Here is a 21,670-nt window from a genome sequence, read left to right as displayed (position 1 = left end):
TTTTTAATCGCGTGAGATTTTGTTTTATCGCGTGTAATAGGTATTTATGGTTGCAATTTTATGTTTATTATATCAATCTCGCTTTATACTTATTTGTTAAAAATTATGGTCAAACAAATGTTAAAAAAGCGACATCCGAGGAATGTTTAATAGACTTGTCTTAATAGTATAACAAATTCTCCCGCGTTTTTTATTATATGTAATTTTATTATGAAACTAAATATTAGAAACAATTTGTATATGTCCTACCTGATCCATGCATGCAAATTACAAGCTACATGTCACAAATAACGATAACTATGCCACAAAAAAAAAACTATGCCACGAATATTAGTGGCGATCGATCCAAATCGATCCATCATGAGTAAGTATCATATGTCTGGTATGTAACCAGAACCAGGTGTGTAAATAAAAGAAACCATTAATTAAACTACAATACATAGTTAGCCGACATTTAAATACTAGACCTTATCTCAATGCAAAAAGAGTTACAAATGATTGTTCAAGTGTCTTATAACAAACTCCTGCTAAGCAGCTTCGCGCCTGTAATTTTGCAACAACTTACGCAAACTATTACTTATAGACAATGCCTCGGGTTGTCCTTTAAAAGTGTGTCAAACGCTGATGCTATCTCACTTAGGAGCACCTTATTCATATACTGTTAAAATTCAAAATAGCCTGTCAAAAAGACGTTTACAACTGGTTCGATTATCGTACGGGGCCATTCACGGAGGCATTACTGATTTGCTTATTTTATAACGGTCTAAGTCTGTACTGTTTTCATACGCACTTACCTCTTTTGTGTTAAGGACGGCAGATTATGTTTTATAGTGTTGCTTTCAATGTCTTTCGTAGGTGTATCTGTATAGTAAGGTTCGTGGAGGTGCATATAGTCTGAGCTTGACTGATTGCGCTGTTTGTTAAAGGGAGGTCGTAATACCTGCCTGCAGTAAATGCATTAGACGTTCATTTGTTATAACTGCAATTTGTGTAAATTGCCTTATACTTTGTCTTCGGTAGCTTAGTTGGTAAACACGTGACCCAGATCCGTGATTTCGAATATCACCCGAAGCAGTAGACTTTCGATATATCCGTTACTCATTATTAAGAAAACATTTTAGATTCTATGACATGACTCTAATGCATCATTTAATTACAATCTATAGCCAAGTTCTCGTGGTTCTAAGTCTGGACTAGACATAGACATTTTCTTGTTCCTCATTCGTATACTACTCTAACATTCAACATTTCCTCTTCCAGCGAAGAAAAATGGCGTCGTACCGAAGCTGTCATCTTCACCGGTCGCAGTGCGTGCGCGCACGTCTCTTGCGCCGCCGCCGTCGCCGCGCAAGCCCGCGGCGAGGCGCACTCCAGCGCAGAGGCCGAATACATTGCCGACTAACAACAAAGGTACGTCATCGGGCAACAGTCAAAGGTTTCGATAAATGGCGTCAGCATTAGGATTCCATTGGCATCTGGGCATCCAGGGCATGAAGTAAAAACAAGAATTTGACACTTAGGTATTCCTTATGCTGGTGTCATCTGTAAAAAACTTCGACTGGCCAACCCCATTCGTCTTATGAAAGAGGATGCTAAGGGTCGGTTGCACCAAAATGTTCGTATCGTTAAAGTGTTCGCTAAATTTTTATGTATGGAAAGTTTCATAGTAAAGCACCGGGGCGCGCCGGCTGACGTTGATCAGTCTGTCAAATGTGGTTGGTGCAACTGGTCCTAAGAATGCAACAAACTGGATAAACGTTTTGAGAGTAGAGGTTTTAGTCGAATTCTGTCGAATGTCGTCATAACATTACATTGACATCTGTATAATCAGTCCACCTATTAAGGACACCGCATTACATAGAAAACTGCCCATCATTTTCGATACATAAGTACATGCCACTCGAAAAGCACGAGAGGCGAGAGGTACAACAAATGACTCGATTCCATTGAAATTAAAGTTCTACCTCAGGGTATCGTAATAGCCAATTCATATCTCTCATTAAACATGATATCCCTTCACCTAAATAATGGTTGACTTGGATTGCTTGGTTTACTTTCGTACGCAAATAAAATCTTTAATCAACAGTGATGCTTAACCGGCCTCGTGCTGCCATCTAGTGCTTTATTGATAAACTATCGCGCTCGCTTTCAGACCGGTTCTCCGACGATTGCAGAGCTTATTTAGTAGTTCCGACCGTCCATTGTAGATGGCGCTGATATTAAAAATGCAAGTTGCGTGACGAGTCGCTGCCGTCGCTGGCCCAATATTACAGGGTTCTATGTACTGGGGATGCCTTTGCCCAGCAGTGCGACACGACTCAATATAGAGCCATCTGTTTCGGCTGTCAAACTAGGGGACACGTTTATTTATTTCTTTGACTGTACCTCTCTATTAATCAATAATTCTTTGCCCATAATGCCTATATACTATGTAGTCCGCAATTGGCCTAACGTAGGAACCTATACCTCAACCTTGTGCAACAAGAGGACGGCTGTGCCGTACCTACCTATACATTATACAAGTAGGTAGGTAGGTAGGTACATTAGTGATAACAATGCAAGGCGTTGCAAAACAAACGATTTGCATGTATGTATATAAATAAAACGCGATGAAATACTGTTAGCCAGTGATAGTTGCGAAAGTCAAATCTTGACTGTGTTGCACCGTGTCATAGTCCATAATTGGAATTGTTAATTGGTCCCCGTTTAAAAACCATGAGCGAGGCGCCAACGAGGTTATTAATGCAATAACGCTTTTACTTTTCTGGTCTCTTGCGGACTTTGGCTTTCTTTTAATGTGCTTTTGCTATAGGTCAGGACAGGTAGAATCAGACCAAGACAAGTCTGCAACGATTTTGATAGCACACGTAGTGTAAGTGTTATTTCAAACGTCAAACTTCTATGAAATGATGACGTATTTAATAACACTCACACTGCGTGTGCTATCAAAATCGTTGCAGACTTGTCTTGGTCTAACTCGATTCATTTGTTTTATTTTATTCCGGTGCTAGTACAGTCGCCATCCGAAATATTGGAGCCGCCGAGGTGCTCAAAAATATCTGAGCACGCACTCTAATGCCTTGACAATAGAGGGGTATTCAGATAACTGTGAGCACCTTGTCCGCTCCGATAGATAGGTATATCTGATGGTGACTTTACCTATACGATAACGCAATATTGCAATAGAACGATGTTATTGCTTGTAATATTATAATAGGCGTGAAGGCTTTTTTTTTACGTAAAATCAAGAAAGTTCGTCTGCAGCTATGATGAGAAATTGTACTGTCTGCTGTTATTATTGAGAATAGCCGCGCCGTTGCTCACGTTGCTCTGGTGTGTGAGCGAAACAGCGCTAACCACGTATGTAGCGATGTATAGTACCTACCACTTGCACACCGAGTTTGCGTATAAACATGCAATGTGAAAACCGCCCTAAGTGACTATAGTTACTTCCGCAGTTTTTAGGGTTCCGTACCCGAAGGGTAAAACGGGACCCTATTACTAAGACTTCGCTGTCCGTCCGCCCGTCCGTCCGTCCGTCCGTCCGTCTGTCACCAGGCTGTATCTCACGAACCGTGATAGCTAGACAGTTGAAATTTTCACTGATAGTGATGATGTATTTCTGCTGCCGCTATAACAACAAATACTAAAAACAGAATAAAATAAAGATTTAAATGGGGCTCCCATACAACAAACGTGATTTTTGACCAAAGTTAAGCAACGTCGGGAGTGGTCAGTACTTGGATGGGTGACCGTTTTTTTTTCTTTTTTTTTTGCATTATGGTACGGAACCCTTCGTGCGCGAGTCCGACTCGCACTTGCCCGGTTTTTCTTTTACATATAAATTCACTTAAGTACCTATTATAAAGGCCAACGACATGTCGTATTTTCTGAATAATTATGTGGACACACATGCGAATGTCAAAGTACTGTTTATTTGAATGAGGAATCAAAAGTGCGTGACACTATACTATTTATGTACTTGCAATTAAGTAGGTACTTACATACGAGTATTTAATTGCATGTTGTATAATAATAATATATAACATGAATCGCATGGTATGGTGCTTAATTATGAATAATTAGTGAAAACATTCACGAATTATGAAGCAAGTTACGCGTAGCTATACATAGGTATGTCGTTAACATAAGACATATGTATAATATTATCGTATCGTGTTTTTCAACTTAGGTATGTATAATTTTTAAAATCAGGGGTTTTCAGAAACACAGAGGATGATGAATTTGTCAGATCGCATTTTTAATGATACGAAAAAAAAGAACGTTCTCCTGACGCTACTTACAACCCCTCTTGTCCATAGGCGCCGGTAATCACTTACTATCAGGCGATTCGTCTACTCTTTTGCCTCCTATATCATAGTACATGTTTAATGTAGTAAGTATAGGGTAGAGGTTAATCAACATGCTTTACTGCTATAAATATTAACTTCTTTTACAACTTATTAACTATTTAGCAGACGTAAAACTCTTTTAGAAACCTGAATATAACGCTAGTGCTTCGTTTTGGTCTGATTATTCCACCGTGTAATTCTGAATAGTCTTATATGTCGTAGTAAATTCAACATTCGTATGCCTTTTGTTTTTTGCTCGGCCGCTACACTTTCGCGCCGAGCAGACCGGTACGTTGAATTTGTCAAGTAATGCGAGTTTTTAGTTTTCGCTGCAGTTTTGGTGATCCGTATTATATTTTCCACACAAGGTAGACAGAGCAGAAGGAGTGAAGCTTTTCCGTCCTGACTGTGTCTGAGCGAAAGTATTAATTACGAGATTTCTTGCCCTATGACGGTCTTCCCAAATTTCCAAAAGTGAGGATCTTAGCCAAACGTAAAGTACTTTTCGATTAATAGTTCCTTTTTAGTCTTCATTAGCAGTTATAATTCACCAAATGGTACTTCGAAGAGTAATGTACGAGTTACTGTGGAACATTAAAACAACACTGTCTCTGTAATATTTACTTGTAGATATCCCTCTGGGGCTCTGGGGTTCATGCACACCATCTTGATTTAATGAAAAACTGAGGAATTATACTCTTTCCTACAAAACATTTTTTTTATCTGTTCATCCGTCTACAATGGTAAAAGGCTGGTGCCATAGTAAAAGTAGCTTAGTTTAGCGAGTAAAATCAAGCCCTGGATTTAAAGCCCCATGGTCAGACACACCATGTATAAGAGGCATAATAATATAAGAATCTCCACAGGACAAGTTTTTAATTGATGTAATAGTTATCTAGTTACATAATTAATAGCCTATGATCTATGATAACCTTACTAGTAGATTACAAGTATTAATATTCTATTATTACGTTTTATAATACATAAAAAGTCTAATAAATTTACAACCGTTTCGGTTCCGTTCTGAATGTTTTATACTTAAATGTATTACGGAATACTAATTTCGTAACCGACTCACACTTGGGCGCTTCTAATGTTTTTTTTTTTCATAATGCCACAGTTTAGCTCATAATCGGCTTGACATTTGGCGCGCACCGCGCACGAAAGTGCCGGCCAGGCGAGGAAAGTACGCGCGCAGTCAAACTCAAAAGTGCCGCGACTGTCGCACGCGCAGGTCGGCGACAGAAATATAGCTTGCGGGCCCGCACCGCTACTTACCTGCTTGCACTTGGCCGATAATCTAGTAAATAATAGCTCTATTTAAACAAAAAAGTGTTGAAAAATACGAATATGAATGTAAAAATATGTCTTAGCAAAGTTGAAAATATGTTGTATTTAGATTGAAATGCTTAGTATTTTTTTCGAAATAATAGCATAAATTTATAAAATAATATTAGTACTAAGTGTCGGAAGTTCAAGATAATGATCACTAAAATGAAACTAAAGACTGTAAGTGTATTAACGACTTTCAATCATAACTCCGGATAATGTTAAATAATGTGATTGATAAAAAAAACAATTGCAATTTAAATTATTAATAGCGCACGATCATTGACCTCAAAACAACCGTTACGAAACTGTTCTCTTTTCAAACTGAATCAGAATCTGCGCGGCGTTAAAATAAACAATTGAAGAATGAGTCCGTTGCACAAATTCGTCTCTTTCTTCCAACCGGACAACCGGAGGAAGATACAGCAGAAGATATTCTTCAGTGAACTTAATATTTGCACTGAAATCGAGGAGCTGAAATGGGGCATCAGTCCTGTCAATCGACGAATCAGAGGTAAAATCTAAACCGTACTTACACTATTTCCTTCTTTGTCTTGAATTTTGTCCGAAGACAATTGTATTTTCTTATTCCGGCTAATGCGCGCTGAATCTGTAGTCCCCTTGGCAACCTAATCCTAAAGCTTGACGTTAGTATTTTTTTAAGAAATCACCTGTCATTTGATTATCTAATGCACAGGGAAAACTAAGGTTTCTGGTGGTTAGACAGTTTTCTTCCATGATATTATCTCTCACCAAAGAAGCACCGGCAAATTAGATAAAGGATATAAAATCCGATAACCCCATTGTTACGAGTCGGGGTTAAACTGTTCCAAAGACACTTGACACCATTTGGGTTGTACGTCGTATATTTAATGAGAATAATGAGTAGTCGAAAAGGCTTGTACAAGTATTCATAATGTATAGGTAGGTACTTGTAGATCTGTAGTTCCATTATTCCATTTGTCTTAGTAACTATGAGTCTGAGTCCAACGCCAACCATAACAATTGACGGACTGTTCATCGTCATAATTTTCGAACGATTTAACGATGATAGATCACTAGATCAGATATATAAGAATGAACAGAAATATGGCAGTGACTGTATTTATCGCAGCAACAGGACGGGAATTGACTGTAAATAAACACATACACAATGACTACATATAAATAAACAATTTTGTAATGTAATTAATTAGACTTTCTAACTTCTTTGCAAGAAAAAATTGCCACTGATAGTTTGAACCATACGCCCTGACTGAATCCTTTATAGCAGCGGTCGGCAACCTTTTAGCAGCCAAGGGCCACATAGTAGTTAACGGAGGTGACGCGGGCCGTACTTTGTTAATATTTATGACTTTATGAGACATTGTCGTTTGTCACTAATACATACAAAATAGCCAAGGCGGCTCTCGGGCCGCAAGTGACAGGTTCACGAGCCGCATGCGGCCCGCGGGCCGCAGGTTGCCGACCGCTGCTTTATAGTATCACAGTAGTACAGTAACCCACAATCTCAGCACTTCCATTCAACCCTTACGTTCCTTAAAATAGAGTCCTATCACAATTGTACGCGGATGCATTGCCATTTATAAACGCGCTGTGGGTGGCATAGCCCTTCCATTGACTGCTGACTCCATTATCGATCCTTTATTTGTTCCTGGCCTAATTAACCGTATATCCCGTGGGATGGACTGGATGGTCTGTATATTGTTTCTGCAAGCGTAAGATCCTTTGTCCGCTTCTGAGAATGTGGGAACAGTTGCTAGCAGATGGTAGATTGATTGGTGTGCGATTAAGAATTTGGTAAACATGTACCTATGTATCGCGCTCGAGAGGAGGCCTGTGCTCAGCAGTGGGACGTATAAAGGCTGAAATGATGATGATGATGTATGTATACATGTACATATGGGTAGACTTGTCACACGTGCAGAGCTCCACAAATCGCTAGAGCTCGAGAAGTCTATCAGAAACTTCTGTGTCTTCAGCATTTCAAGATATTAAGGGTTTGATTATACACGGTGTAACATGAGGAAACCGAATAACTTTAACCACGCATTTCTGAGGTCAAAAGAAGGAAAAAATGTAATATGAGTTTAGGTCAATTTCGCCAATTAAAAATTTTTTTTAGTTTGGTTTTTTCAATTTTTTTAATGTATTTGTACATAAACAAAAAATGTTATTGGTAAACTTGTTACTTAAAATTGATTTTTACATTTTTTTTTCGTAAAACCTTCTTTTTGCAATGTGTTGCTTGTCACTTTTTGACATCTATCAATAAGGATATTGAGACTACGTCCCATAGCAGCAACATTACCACCAAAAAGGCCTTTTACATTATGTAACAACAAAAACAAGTTTATTTTTAAATCAATATTATCTCTGAAACTAGGCGTTTTTAAAAAAAGTTTATAGGACATTTTTGTCTCTAAATATGATCAGGAATACGCTGTTAAAATTATTCGGTTTACTCATGTTACACCGTGTATAAATATAGTTTATTTGTGAGTGCATATTTGAGCTTTTATATAAATTATCTTTGACTGGTCTGCGCTACCGGCGCTGCGGTTTGTAGGCTGCATATTTGCCTGTATCTCAGTTGACGTTGAAATTATGTAATTCTGTTTTAAACTGGTAATCAGTTTCAAAATCAAAAGTTTCCTATCGAAACCAAAAGATTAATGACTTAGTTGCTGCTCAAAAACATGTTTACATCCTCAATAAAACTACAGCCAAGTCCCAAATCACCATAAAATCGTCGTAAAATTGCTTCACAAGTCGTCTGATTGAATTAAGTAATTAGAAAGGTATATCTAGTGCGACTGACATGTATGTAAGTCTATATATTAGTGCGTATGCAAATTAGCCTGTAACGTGTCGTGTGCCAGAATATTTATTTGCAATGTTACATAATGCGAGAAGCTACAAAATTTCCGCCTTAATTTTTGAAACCGGAATCACACAGAAGCCAATGTAAAAATATAGCCAAGTTCTGCTCTTCGAACCTCATGTTTGTAAGGCTTAAACTTCTATTGAGTATTATTTAATCATCAACAATATTAACATATCGATTCTGGATATGGAAGTTACTGAATTACTTTATTGTCGGTTAAAATCTATAGCCAAAATTATTGGCTCATTGCCCGCACGCATTGGCACAATATTAAAGCAATAAATGTTCAATCAATACATTAGTGTGGATAAGTAACATCACTTTTAGTTTGCTGAAATGAAATTGAGTGAAATTTGCTCTATGCATTACTTTCCGATTTGCAACGACTTGGCCAGCTCTCTTCCGTGGTTACTCATGCAGACAATCGTAATTTGTGCCAAATCAATGGCCGTGGGTGGTTTGTTCTTTCAATGGAAGAAAGTGTGTTATGCCCAGCCGTGGGCTGTGCCCACAGTCATTGGGAAATTGCATCCTTAATGTGCTCTTTCAATAACAATCGAAAATAATAAATTTAATTTGAACTTTATTGTTTTGAAATGGACGTCGTAAATGTTAATGAATGTGTCCATAAACGCTTATTTACATACTTGCATCCTATCGTGAGATTTCAACAACGCAACAATATTTTGAAACGAGAGTTAGTAGTGTTTACCAAATTGGCATTCTATAAAACGAAAAGAACCGAATGTACATCTTAAATACCTAACTACCATTAATCTAAATAAATTAATAAGGAATCAGTGCCTAATTAATGAAACGAACCTCTTTAACGGTTAATGAAGCTCTTAACGGGGACACTTTTTGATGGGAATGAATTGAGGTATCATCTCATCTATTTGCTTCTCTATGGCTCTTCCATATTATCCCTCTATCCTTCGAATATTTTAAGTAATTGTACTTGCATCCTTGTCCAAGCGGTGATTAAAAGTACCATGCAGCCTACCATGCAGGGCGAATAACCCGTAATCGCTTCTTGGCAGGGATCGGAATCGGTTTTTTTGCAAAACCTTTGTAATAACCATTTTTATCGAATTATTTTATACTCGGTTGTGTATTTAGGCAACGACTTCTTATTATTATATTGCCCTAAATGAAATAATTAACAAAGAACGTAAAAATACCGTTTCGTTCCCATACAAACCAATACCGGTATCCGATCCCTGCGTCTTGGACAAGGAGCATCGTATAATAATGATCGAACTTATTGATGAAAACAGTTATTTTCCGCGTTTGATTTGTGTCAAATGATTGCCGCAGCATCAGTATACTACCTACTAAAAAAAGTTATAAAGACCAGATTTATTTTATCTTTTCATCCCGTGTATGGTTTACGTATTCGATTTCAGATTAATTAGTATAGTTACGTTACGTTAATTAACACCATGTGAAGATAACCGGATTCGTCGTTGCCATATTTAAACAATTACGCTTGCAATTCCTTTTCACACCTATCTCCCTACTGTTACTGAAAAATATATCTTGCTCTATTGGATTATGGTTCACTTTAGCCAGAAATAATTGTGTAATTTTTATAAAGTCGTTCACTGTTTTCTCTTTCGTTAAAACTTCTTCCAAAAATTAATTAACCCAAATACATGTTAAATAAACCTTTAAGCTTTGTTACCAAATTAATCAAAATATGTGACGTTCTACGGAAAAAGGTACCTTATGGCGTCTGACGCTTACGTCGCATAGCACCGCAATCATATTGGAGCGACGTTAATAATAGCGTAAGCGCCAACCGCGATAAGGTACCTTTACTCGTGGGACGTCACATGTCACTACACAAGCTCTTTGTACATTTCACTGAAACTCTAAATTTAGACTAATCATAATAATAACTTTGTGCCCAAGAAAACAAAGTGGCCGTTCATTCGGTCAATAAAAACGCTTTATGAAGTGTGTCTCGTTAAGCTGTCATCATTGTCAGAATTGTCGAAATTGTCAAAGCTCGTCCGGAAAAGGCCGGGCCGTGGCATTATTTACGGCTTCCTTTCGTCCTGACTACGTACATTGTTCTGAGAATTCTCGTCAGCGAAAGTCTTAATTATGTGTGTGGGTTATCTTGTGGTTAGGTCCCATTTAACGGTTGCGAAATTTATGATAAATTTCTTTGGTTTCTCTTGCATAATATAATATCTTAAAATCTTAAGCATTAGCAAATAATATTATTTCAAATATTTAACACTATGTACCGTGAATGAAAAGAATAACCGGTCCGGATCGGCACGTCTTTAGCCTCTTTTATTTGTATGGTCCTGACACCGGAATGGTCTGGTCTGAAGCCATTTATTATCAGAATCAGGTACCTAAATATGCCAGGAAATAAGAGAATAAAAAAATATAATTAGGAAATGTTCAATTTTTAATAGTATGTGCACGACCACGACCAACAAAGGATCGATAATAACTATGTATATGTATAACAGTAGCCAGTTAGTTTAACCGGGCATTTTCCGATTTTTCCGCAAATCAACAACCATAGTGCCGTGCCTATTTTGCGTTAAAAACGAGGTGGCGCTACACTAAACAACCCAGCTCTTCCACGAAATCTGAATATCTAGGTTTTCAAGTCGCCAACTGCCTCCTTTAGTGTACTCGGAGACCTTTCCCTTCCTATATACTTCTACCTGCTTGCAGTCCAGAATAATGTGTTTTGTTGTTTCCATGTTATCTAACAGCAAACTCTGAACCTGACAGCGCACTTACCGTAAGGGCTCCTCTACACGATGGGCCAACGCCGGCCACTCCAAGGGACGCATTTATGCGTTTGAGGGAGCAAGTGATATTGCTATCTCATTCTACCGCATGGCTGCGTCCCCTGGAGTGGCCGGCGCTGGACCATCGTGTAGAGGAGCCATAAGACGCAACAGACAATAGTTGCTTAGTTACTATTGTTAATACTTTGTATTACAAACGAAGAAATAACAGTAAAATTTTATCTCCGTTTCCGTAAAAAAAACGTGTTCGTCTTGGAAGATAATAATTAAAACCTTTTCCGACCATGAAGCTATTACTTCTCAGTTGTTTAGATAAGGTCGTATCCGCCACTAATTCTTTACTAAAACATGTCATTTTGCCTCATAAGACATGTACACACGGTCACAAACATGTATACACATTTATGCTTTATTCCAATGGCATAAAGTGGTAAATTGTGTACATGTTTAGAGCCGAGGTTGTAACCTTAGCTAACCGCGGAAGCTCGATCTACGACGGATTCCTCGCCCATTAACGGTTCTGTTACGCTTTGGGACGCGGTGTAGAGATTGTAATCAGTACCGTGACTTCGGTTAAGCGACGGAAACAAAGTCGGCACATTGCAAAGCAAACGCCACCGCCGGCGCCGTAAAGAGGCCCACAGATTACTTGTTCACCGGACCATATCGGCCAGTCAGTTAAAAGTAAAATTTGACAGCTCCGAACAGCTGACCGGCTGATATCGTCCGGCAAACTGGTAATCAGTGGGCCCCTTAAGAATTGACCGTTCGTTTCTTCGATTCGATCAGATGTTATTGAGTTTTCTATTAAAATAATACTCTCAGTCTACTCTAGGTATAAAAAACTCATGATTACATATCATTATATTTTATCGTAATACAATTACATAAAACCCCTTACTATTACTTACAAATTTTATAGCAGCCTATGTAATCAATTTGAAATACACAAAAAGTAGTGTGAGTGGACCTTTACTTATTATCATCCTTTTAATTAAAAAATCACAATTTAGTAGTTGGTAGATTTTTTATAGCCCCTTTAGAATGTAGCTATCCAAAAATTCAGATTTTTATATGTAGATAGATTGATAGATAGAGATAGATAGATACTTACTTAAATAATTTATTGTCACAACACGGGTTTTAAATTACAAGGGTTTACCGGGCGGTTTTACCGTGAATCCTGTTTCTTACTTTTTATCATATTCACTTGTTAATGCTTAAATCTGTGCTTCTATAGACAGTCAATCAACTGTTTCTGGTAATTATATTGCGCTTCTGTTCCGCTTTGAACCGACAGATATTCCTATTTAAATATATGGAGTTTTAAATCCATCCCGTCATTCCCGTCCAAACGCCGACCAATTAGAGAAGCCAATTTTAATGTAGTTTCTTTGTTTCTGGCTTCGACGCCTTTGTCCGCTGGTTTTGATGTTCCCATATTTATTTATTGGTGTCAATTTAAACGCTTACAGCTTTGCACCTTCTAGCTAGATAAATGAGCTAATTCATTTTTTGTTTACATTTAATACTGCGATGCTTTTGGCAATTTATATCTCGAGTATCACTGTTTCGGTTAAAATTGTAGTTCACATCATGGTTGATTTGGTAGATGTTGCAATTCATTCATTTTGTTTCATTAAAAAATATTGATTTTTTTTTAAAATGCATCTTCCACTTATATTGTACTCTTGCAATCTGTAAGTTGAATGACAATCTATGTATACCTATTAGACGCGTAGATCCTTTGGTGCAGAGTTAGCTTAGACGAAAGGAAACACAAGTCATCCGCTTACCGCTTAAATACCGCTTATCATCGCCGTCTTAAATGAAAGTGAAAAAAGTGAGTTGATTTAGCTTAGACACATTCAAACAAACCCAATCGATCACGAAATGACGTAACCAACTACATCGTGACTATTTGCCGATAATCGCCCGTGCTCTTTACATTTTTATCTTTTCACGGATTTTTATTGTTCCACATAAGTCTGAGTTGCACAATCTGGGCCGTGAGTTACGCTCGGAACTTCTAAAGCTCTGTGACTGTTATTGATTTTGACAATTATTTGGATTATGTAGTTATGAAGTCAGTCATATTTTGTTCAATTCCGGTAGTAGATTCTTCCCCTTTCTTCCCTAGTTACTATTAGAAAAATGCGTGTAATGCAGTGGTTCCCTGTTCTCAGCCTGTCTGCGTCGAGCCTCACTCGATGACAAATTCAATTTTCGTTCTCCTAATCTTGAGTCGGTCAGTTCCAAATAAATATTTTAAGTATGTATTTGATATTTTTGTCATTAATCAGGCTACCTGATAAGGATGCATCGTATTAAAACGGCAACCTTAACTTTCACGCTAGAAACACTCTTTTCTCCAATATGCTCGGAAATGTACACCTAACTGTAGCAAAAATAGTACGGGAAGTTCTTCGTTAATGTCAAACTCTAACTAAAAAACATCAAACTATCGCTGTCCTGTTCTAGCGGACGGGAAGTAAAAAAACACTACAGTAATAACTTATTACTGTAGTGTTTTTTACTTTTTAATAATAAAAAACGCAAACAGCCAATTATTATTGCCGCGAGCCGCTTCTACACGACCCGATCAGCTATCATTTCACGTGTATGATCGTGCGAATACTGCTTAATAAAATCAAAGATTATTTTTATATTTTTTTTAAATCTCATCCGTGTTCATAAAGCTTACATAGTTTGTCAAAGGACTTTCTCATTTCAAACATAGACAAAGAGAATCATACTATCTTTGTCTTACACTAGTACTAGCACCCAAAAGAAAAGGATGGGTGTAGTTTTCCTGGTTCTTACTGACTGAAAAGTTGGTTTGACAAACTATATTGCGCAATTATATTGAATGAACGAATATTGAATGGTACTGAATGGCAGAATAAGTTTGTGCCTTTAACTTTTAAAAATTAATTAAAGATGGAAATTGTTTTTGACATTTTGGATGTGAAGGTTTGATTTGAGTGATGCTTGATGCTTAAATAATAATTATTTTAGCTTATTTCCTCGCATGTTTGGAGAAAAGCACTATATATGCCTCGGCAGGAATAGCAATTCGTGGATTCGTCTTCTTTGTCGGACTCCGCTTCGCGTCGTCCGACAAAATCGAAACTCATCCGCGAATTGCCCTTTCCCGGCCTCTGCAATAATGTACTATTAAATGTCAGACAGACGGTAAAACCGCAAAAGAATTCAGATATGGAACTCTAAAAACGGTAAAGTCTTCAAAGTAATTTACAAAGACCGGAACAGTTTAACCGATAATTTGTCGAACGTCTAGTGTACCTATACGTGCAAATGTCAATCACTATGTTTTGCAATACACGCGGGACTAACAGTAGGTCAACTAGACCCGTCGTTATGCAAGACTGGTCAAGTGGTCAGTTTGTGTCTATTTGCTTGTTTGATCGGCATACAAAATGTTGAAAAGATAATTATCATAGCCATACAAAAGACGGCTATTATGTTGATAGCCGTATAAAAGATTGTAATCATTCATAACAAAAGTACTAAACGGTAATCGATTTCGATTGACTGAGAGGATAGATCTCTTGCAATTGTTTGGTCTACAATAAGAGTTACAGAAGAGGAACGGCAAGACGCGAAAAGCTTAGCAATTTTAATTACCAAATTGAAAGAAGGCAAGTTTAGTCATGTAGGGGGAGTCGAAGTGAATAAGGTTGGGAAACCCTGGCGCACAGCCTATTGCGGAATCTAGGAGGCTCGCGGCTCACTAACTTTGACATATTCAACACATTCACATAGCACATTCTTCAACGTTTTATCTCTAATAATAATGTAAAGGAGAATTTTCTACCTTCGTGCAAATCTAAATATAACCTGTCAAACAACTTTGTCAGTAGAAAATCAAGAAAATGGCGCGATATTCGATTTTTTTATGGCTCGACTACCCTTCGCGCCTACATTATTTAAATAATATATGACGCTTTTTTCTGCTGACGGAAATGGATTGACAGATAAGTATTTAATAATATAATAGTTATATGGTCATTGTCTTGACTTCAAAAATGTACTAAAAACAACCTTCAGCCGTCAATCAGAGGTTACTTTCGTACCGCGACGTCATTGAAGACGGAACATCAACGGAGACAATGTGAAGATTGAAACAATGCTATATTAAGATTTATTAGCCGTTGCGAGTACGGCTTTCCAAACAATTGGCTAGGCCGTCAGAACGGCCGTGTTCAAATATGAACTGCGCGAGGTCTCTGAGGCCATGTTCAGGTATTTACTGAGACCTCGTGTATCGTGGCGTGTGCTAGAAGGATTTGACTTTGTGGTAACATCGTTAACACTCACGTGAACGGACTCTTACGTGATCAGATCACGATGGAATGAGCTATTGGTATAATAAGTTTAATGAACCCTAGTTCTAAAAAACTATTATGCTGCAGTTCCAACTTCTTGATTGGCTTTCAATAATTATTTAACTTTTTTGTTACAGGTAAGGACCAGGTCCATTTACAATAGTTTGGATACGTTACTGATGTTTGCTATCATGCTATCATGAAAGGTATGTCAGAAAGAAATGTAAGTATATATTTTGTCAAGAAAAAATCAAAAATCTACATCGGTATTTCAGTAGACCTGACTGTATGAGTAGATCAAGAAAGAACAATATAGAAATATCTTCTGCGGTTTATTGAGTAACAGCTAGGAGTATTTTTTCTAGTTAGTGTTTGTCCCGTACTGTGACGGGGTCTGCTTTTCTCCTTCCACTTTGCTCTATCCTGGACATCGGTTTCCGCTAACCCACAGGAGTTATGGTTTACTGATACTGACAGAATGTATTCATTTCAAATCATGAAAGATTCGATAAACTAATAATGTAATAAATCAAATTATTTACATTTTAGTTATGTTGTAACTTTTTCGGGTAGGTGAATAAAACTGAGCAACATCTTGTGCAGAACATTTATTATTTAAAAATATATATTAACAACTTTTGGCAAGTAAAAGTAAATTAAATCTATGTATTATTAGTGCTAATCACCTACCAGTAATTTCCTTGTTCATTTCCGGAAAGTTGCACTTATAAACTCAAATAATTTTTTTTTGACAAACAATGGCTGAAGTAGCTTCTATCAAAGATTCCGTGTCAGGCTTGGCAGACCAATTTAAGCAGCAGATGGCTGAATTTCAAACAAGCCTCAGCAAAGCAGACCCAGCCAATCCTTCGGTGGCTTTAGTGTCTTCCAGCTTCGCCGCCTTCAAGGAGTTTGTATTGAAAGCTCTCGAGTCGCTTCAAAAGCAAGTGGATCTTGTGACCCGCCAGGTGGATCAAATCGAGACACGCTCCCGTCGCAGCATGCTGCTGGTGCATGGTATCGCAGAGGCAGAGTCTGAAGATACAGCGGTTCTCGTGGTCAATGCACTTCAGGCCGCCCGTGACGGCTTAGCCGCTGTAGATATCAAACGAAGCCGTCGTTTGGGCGGGCGCAGCGGCCGTGACAAGAAACCTCGCGTTGTTCTTGTTGAGTTCATAGACACCGCAATCCGAGACGACGTGTGGTTCAATAAGGTGGAACTAAAGGGCTCCGGGGTGACGCTGGGTGAGTTTTTAACTAAGCCGCGTCACGCTGCGTTTATGGAGGCCCGCGAACGCTTTGGCGTCCGCAGCTGCTGGACGTGGAACGGTGACGTGTATATCCTCGGAAAGGATGGGGTGAAGCGTCGTGCAAATTCCATTGCTGAAGTCAAGTCGCTTCCGACTACGCCGTCCGCTGATGTAGCTGCGCTTGCGGGACCGTCCGTGGCACCATCTCCGACCCCGATGAATAAGGAAGCTCCTCAAGGAAAGCAAGAGTCGAATAAGAGGTCCAGGCGTGGAGTCTCCAAGTCCTGATCATAACAAACCGATTGTCTTGCTACTTTATACTGTCCGGTGCGATGCGAACTCTTGACTTTGGTCGTGTTATAATTCTGTTTTCTTTTGTTAGTTCATATTTAGTCGTGTAACATCACTGTAACATGTTATTTTCTACCTTCTTTTTTATTTATTTAAAATGTTTCGTTTGATGCTTTCTAGTTTGCTGTCACTTTTGACGTACCCGATCAGTGTTGCCACAGTACTAAATTGCGTTTTGTTTTTCCTATATGTCGAAAAAGCTGTCAAGTTAGATAAAATTATTGTAACTTTATTATTGTTTTTCTAGTATGCTGGCAGGTAGCGTTAGTGCCCTAGTGTATTAACTTTACTTTTATATTTTTATTACGTGTACGTGTTATTTATCGATATTAAATATATATTTATTTGTTTTGTTTATCTATGTCCAGCCATAGCAGTGCCTCTGATCTTGATCATTTCGTGTCTTTCTCTTCAGGTGAAAGTGTTACTGATGACAGTTTTAAGAGCTTGCCACCATCACTCCATGATTTACTTAGCTCGGAATTCAGTGACGTTAGTAAAAATTTTAATATTGTACATATTAATGCGCAAAGCATTCCTGCGCACTACAGTGACTTGATCGCGACGTTTGACTTAAAAAATATTCATGCGGTACTAGTTTCGGAATCCTGGCTTAAACCCTGCCTGCCTTCCACCTCTTTTTCTTTACCAGGATTCCACCTAATACGTCACGATCGCTTGGGCAGAGGTGGCGGTGGAGTTGCTATCTATCTACGTTCTCACATCCCCTTTTCCATTATAGTCACGTCAGCACACTCTCCTTCCTCAGACACCGCTGAGTATCTTTTTCTAGACATCTCTGTCTCCCATACGAAGCTTCTCCTTGGGGTGTTCTACTCTCCGTCACTTACTATTAATTATTTCGCTTCTCTTGAAAGACTTATTGAAGATCTCATGCCATCTTATGACCACCATATTATAATGGGGGATTTCAATACCTGCCTCCGCAGAGACGACCATCGGTCGCGGTCTCTTAAATCTCTGGCACATGCCTGTAAATTGAATATCCTCCCTTCTGGCCCTACGCACCACTTTCCAAATTGTACTCCGTCTCTTCTTGACCTTACTCTCACGTCCTCGGTTTCTCATGTCGCCAAGTATGGCCAGCATCCTGCTGATGCTTTCTCATATCATGACCTCCTTTTCCTATCTTATAAAGTAAGACCTCCTAAGCCTAAAGCTAAAGTACTTCTACAACGTAATTTTGGTAGGATGGATGTAGCTAAACTTCGTGAAAGCGCATCAGCAATTGACTGGGATGTTGTCTCTAGAGCTGCTTCTGTTGATGACCAGGTGTCACTTTTTAATTCCTTTTTGACCCAGCTCTATGACGAGCACGCCCCAGTCCGCTCGATTAAGGTGAAGCATCTTCCTGCTCCTTGGCTTACTGAGGAAATCAAGGCACTATTAGTGAAAAAGAACTCTGCCAAATCTAGGTACAAGTCCAACCCCACTGATGCTAACAAGGCTCGCTACCATGCCCTACGTAACCGCTGTAGTACCATCTGTCGCGATGCCCAGCGACGCCATATCCACCAGTCAGTTGAAAATGGTGACCCTGCGAAAGTATGGAAATTTCTTAAGTCGCTAGGAGTTGGAAAGACTCAACAGAACTGTCCGAGGGATACTAACTTCAATCAGCTTAACAAGCATTTCTCTACTTCCGCTGAGTTTAGTGGCCCTGATAAAGTTAAGACTCTTAAATACCTCTCTTCTCTTCCAACTCCTGACTCGTCTCCTTTCTGTCTTGTTCCTTTTAACGACAGTGATATTAAGAAGAGCGTACTGTCCATAGCGTCTAATGCCGTTGGTGTCGATTGTGTTAGCCGTAAAATGATCCTCCCTCTCCTTGACCTACTTACTCCCGTCATTTCCGTCATTCTTAACAATTCAGTTTCCACCAGCTCCTTTCCTTCACTTTGGAAGGACGCCTGTATCGTTCCTATACCTAAAACGTCTAATCCTTCTTCATTTTCTGATTACCGTCCCATCTCAATTCTCCCTTTCCTGTCCAAAGTTCTTGAGCGTCTCGTTCACCAACAGCTTACCTCGTACCTTAATACTCATGATCTTTTAAATCCCTTACAGTCTGGCTTCCGTTCTGGTCATAGTACGGCTACTGCACTCGTGAAGATCACTGACGACATCCGGGCGGGGATGAACGATCAAAAATTAACGGTGTTAACGCTGCTAGATTTTAGCAATGCGTTCAATACCGTTGATTTTGATGTTCTCCTCGAAACACTACGCTGTCTTAATATATCTCCTGCGGTAGTCGGATGGTTTCGTAGTTACTTGAGTGGTCGTCGGCAGCGCATAAAGGTGGATGATTGTCTTTCTTCTTGGTCCAACACGTTGGCTGGCGTTCCGCAAGGTGGCGTGCTGTCTCCTTTGTTGTTCTCTATATTTATAAATTCAATTACTTCTAACCTAACTTCACATTATCACCTTTATGCCGACGATCTTCAGATTTACTCACAGGGCGTTATTGGCGAACTCACGTCTGTTATCCGTAAAGTGAATACTGTGAATAGCGACTTAGACAAAATCTCGAATTGGAGTCGCAGTTTTGGCCTAAAAGTAAATCCGTCAAAGACACAGACTATTATAATAGGTAGCCCAAAACTGCTTCCCAGAATTGATTTTAACAACCTCTCACCTATTTACTTCAATGGCGTTTTGATTCCCTACTCGCAGAAGGTAAAAAACCTTGGCATCATTATGGATAGTACCTTATCGTGGGGACCTCAGGTGGGCGAAGTCAGCAGGAAGATGTTCGCGGCAGTTGCTTCCCTCAGGAGATTACGAAACTTCCTTCCCATTCCTACTAGAATTGCCCTTGCACAAACTCTTCTTCTCCCTATTCTGGATTACGCTGACGTTGCTTATCTCGATCTCACTGAGGAGCAACTTAATAAGCTTGAGCGTATCCAAAACATCTGCATACGGTTTATATTTGGGCTCCGCAAATATGACCATGTCTCCCACTTCCGGTCGCAGCTCAAATGGCTCCCTATTCGCCTACGTCGTAACTCCCACGTTTTGTCACTTCTGTATTCCATTCTTTTTAACCCCGCAACTCCCCGCTATCTTAAAAACCGTTTCAGCTATCTCCGTTCGGTTAGGTCCTCCCAGAATTTGCTTCTTTCTGTCCCGTCATCCTCGTCTAAATTCTATACAAATTCTTTCACTTTTCAATCTGTACGACTATGGAATTCTCTGCCTGCAGACTTAAGGTGCGCCCAGTCTCCTTATTCTTTCAAGAGACTCGTTAAAGTTCACTTTTTATCTGCTCCGTAATACTTTTACCTGCTTCCTTTTCCCTATAGCTGGCATTTTTACGTATATATATGTATATATATGTGTATATGTATATAATTTTATGTATGTATGATATGTGTATTTATGTAAATCTTATTTTATTTTATTTTTATTTGTATGTCTTTTATACTGTTTTGTATTGTGTTTTTTTCTGTGCTAAAATTCTTATATTGAATTTGAAACACCTACTGACATGACATAAATTTATTAATTTCCGCTACCTAAAGGTTGTCTGGAAGAGATCGCTTTTTAGCGATAAGACCGCCTGTTGTTTAACCTCTTCTTCCTGTATTATTTGTATTGTTTTCTGTAATGAGGTGTGCAATAAAGAGTATTTGTATTGTATTGTATTGTATGTTATGGAGCATCAAAACTTTGTATATCCGCTTTAAAATTACGGGTTTGGCAGTAAAAGCTTCAATGTTTACATACAAATATTTTTACCACACTGACATTGAACGCGGGGCAGTAAACTTGGTAGAACCTTGAGAATATGTCAATATTTAATCGGCCCACCTATATAGGAAATCCAAAATAACTTGAGGGTCTATCATTCTATCAAGAAGATCGAAATTTCGTTATCTGCGCTCTAATCGCTCTTGCGTATTCGAGCGATAGAGATGTTCTGGGTCTACCTGATAGGATTCAAGATGAAACACCTATGAATGACGATTCAATTCTTAGGCAAAACCACGGAGAAAAAAATTACGGAGATGTAGTTAACAGTTTCAAAATGGGTACAGGTAAAGTAGAAAATTCTTAATTGAACCACCCCTTTTCTCGTAGAGTCTGTTCGGAAAGAGAAGAGTCGTGAAATGTATTGGGTCCCATACATTCCACGTCTCTACTTTTTCGACACAGACTCTAGAATATTTTTAACATGACTGTCTCTATTAATACACATTTTACCCTATTTTAGTTAGTTATTACTTCACCATGCTTGTGCTTTTATGTCGATTGATTCTTTCGCCGATCCTCTTCCTCGTTGCAACCACGTCAAATCCCATCTACGAGTACTACAAAGTCTGAAATGGATACTTGAATTTCCGTA

The 21,670-nt window shown here is 38.7% G+C and overlaps 2 protein-coding genes across 2 annotated transcripts in view; both read left to right on the top strand.

Moving 5' to 3' along the window:
- LOC134680027 (microtubule-associated protein futsch) overlaps positions 1-21,670 on the top strand; it is a 151,399-nt gene that overhangs the window by 81,935 nt on the left and 47,794 nt on the right. The window contains exon 5 of the mRNA XM_063539009.1: positions 1,261-1,410. Coding sequence (XP_063395079.1) covers positions 1,261-1,410 — 150 coding nt within the window. The remainder of the gene's footprint in view (positions 1-1,260; positions 1,411-21,670) is intronic.
- Positions 16,296-17,416, top strand: LOC134670367 (uncharacterized). The gene has a single exon (XM_063528189.1). The coding sequence runs from the start codon at positions 16,456-16,458 to the stop codon at positions 17,233-17,235; it is 780 nt and encodes a 259-aa protein (XP_063384259.1). The 5' UTR covers positions 16,296-16,455; the 3' UTR covers positions 17,236-17,416.

This window comes from Cydia fagiglandana, chromosome 1 (genome assembly GCF_963556715.1).
Source record: "Cydia fagiglandana chromosome 1, ilCydFagi1.1, whole genome shotgun sequence".
Classification (NCBI taxonomy): Eukaryota; Metazoa; Arthropoda; class Insecta; order Lepidoptera; family Tortricidae; genus Cydia; species Cydia fagiglandana.
This window is presented reverse-complemented; position numbering and strand designations above follow the sequence as displayed.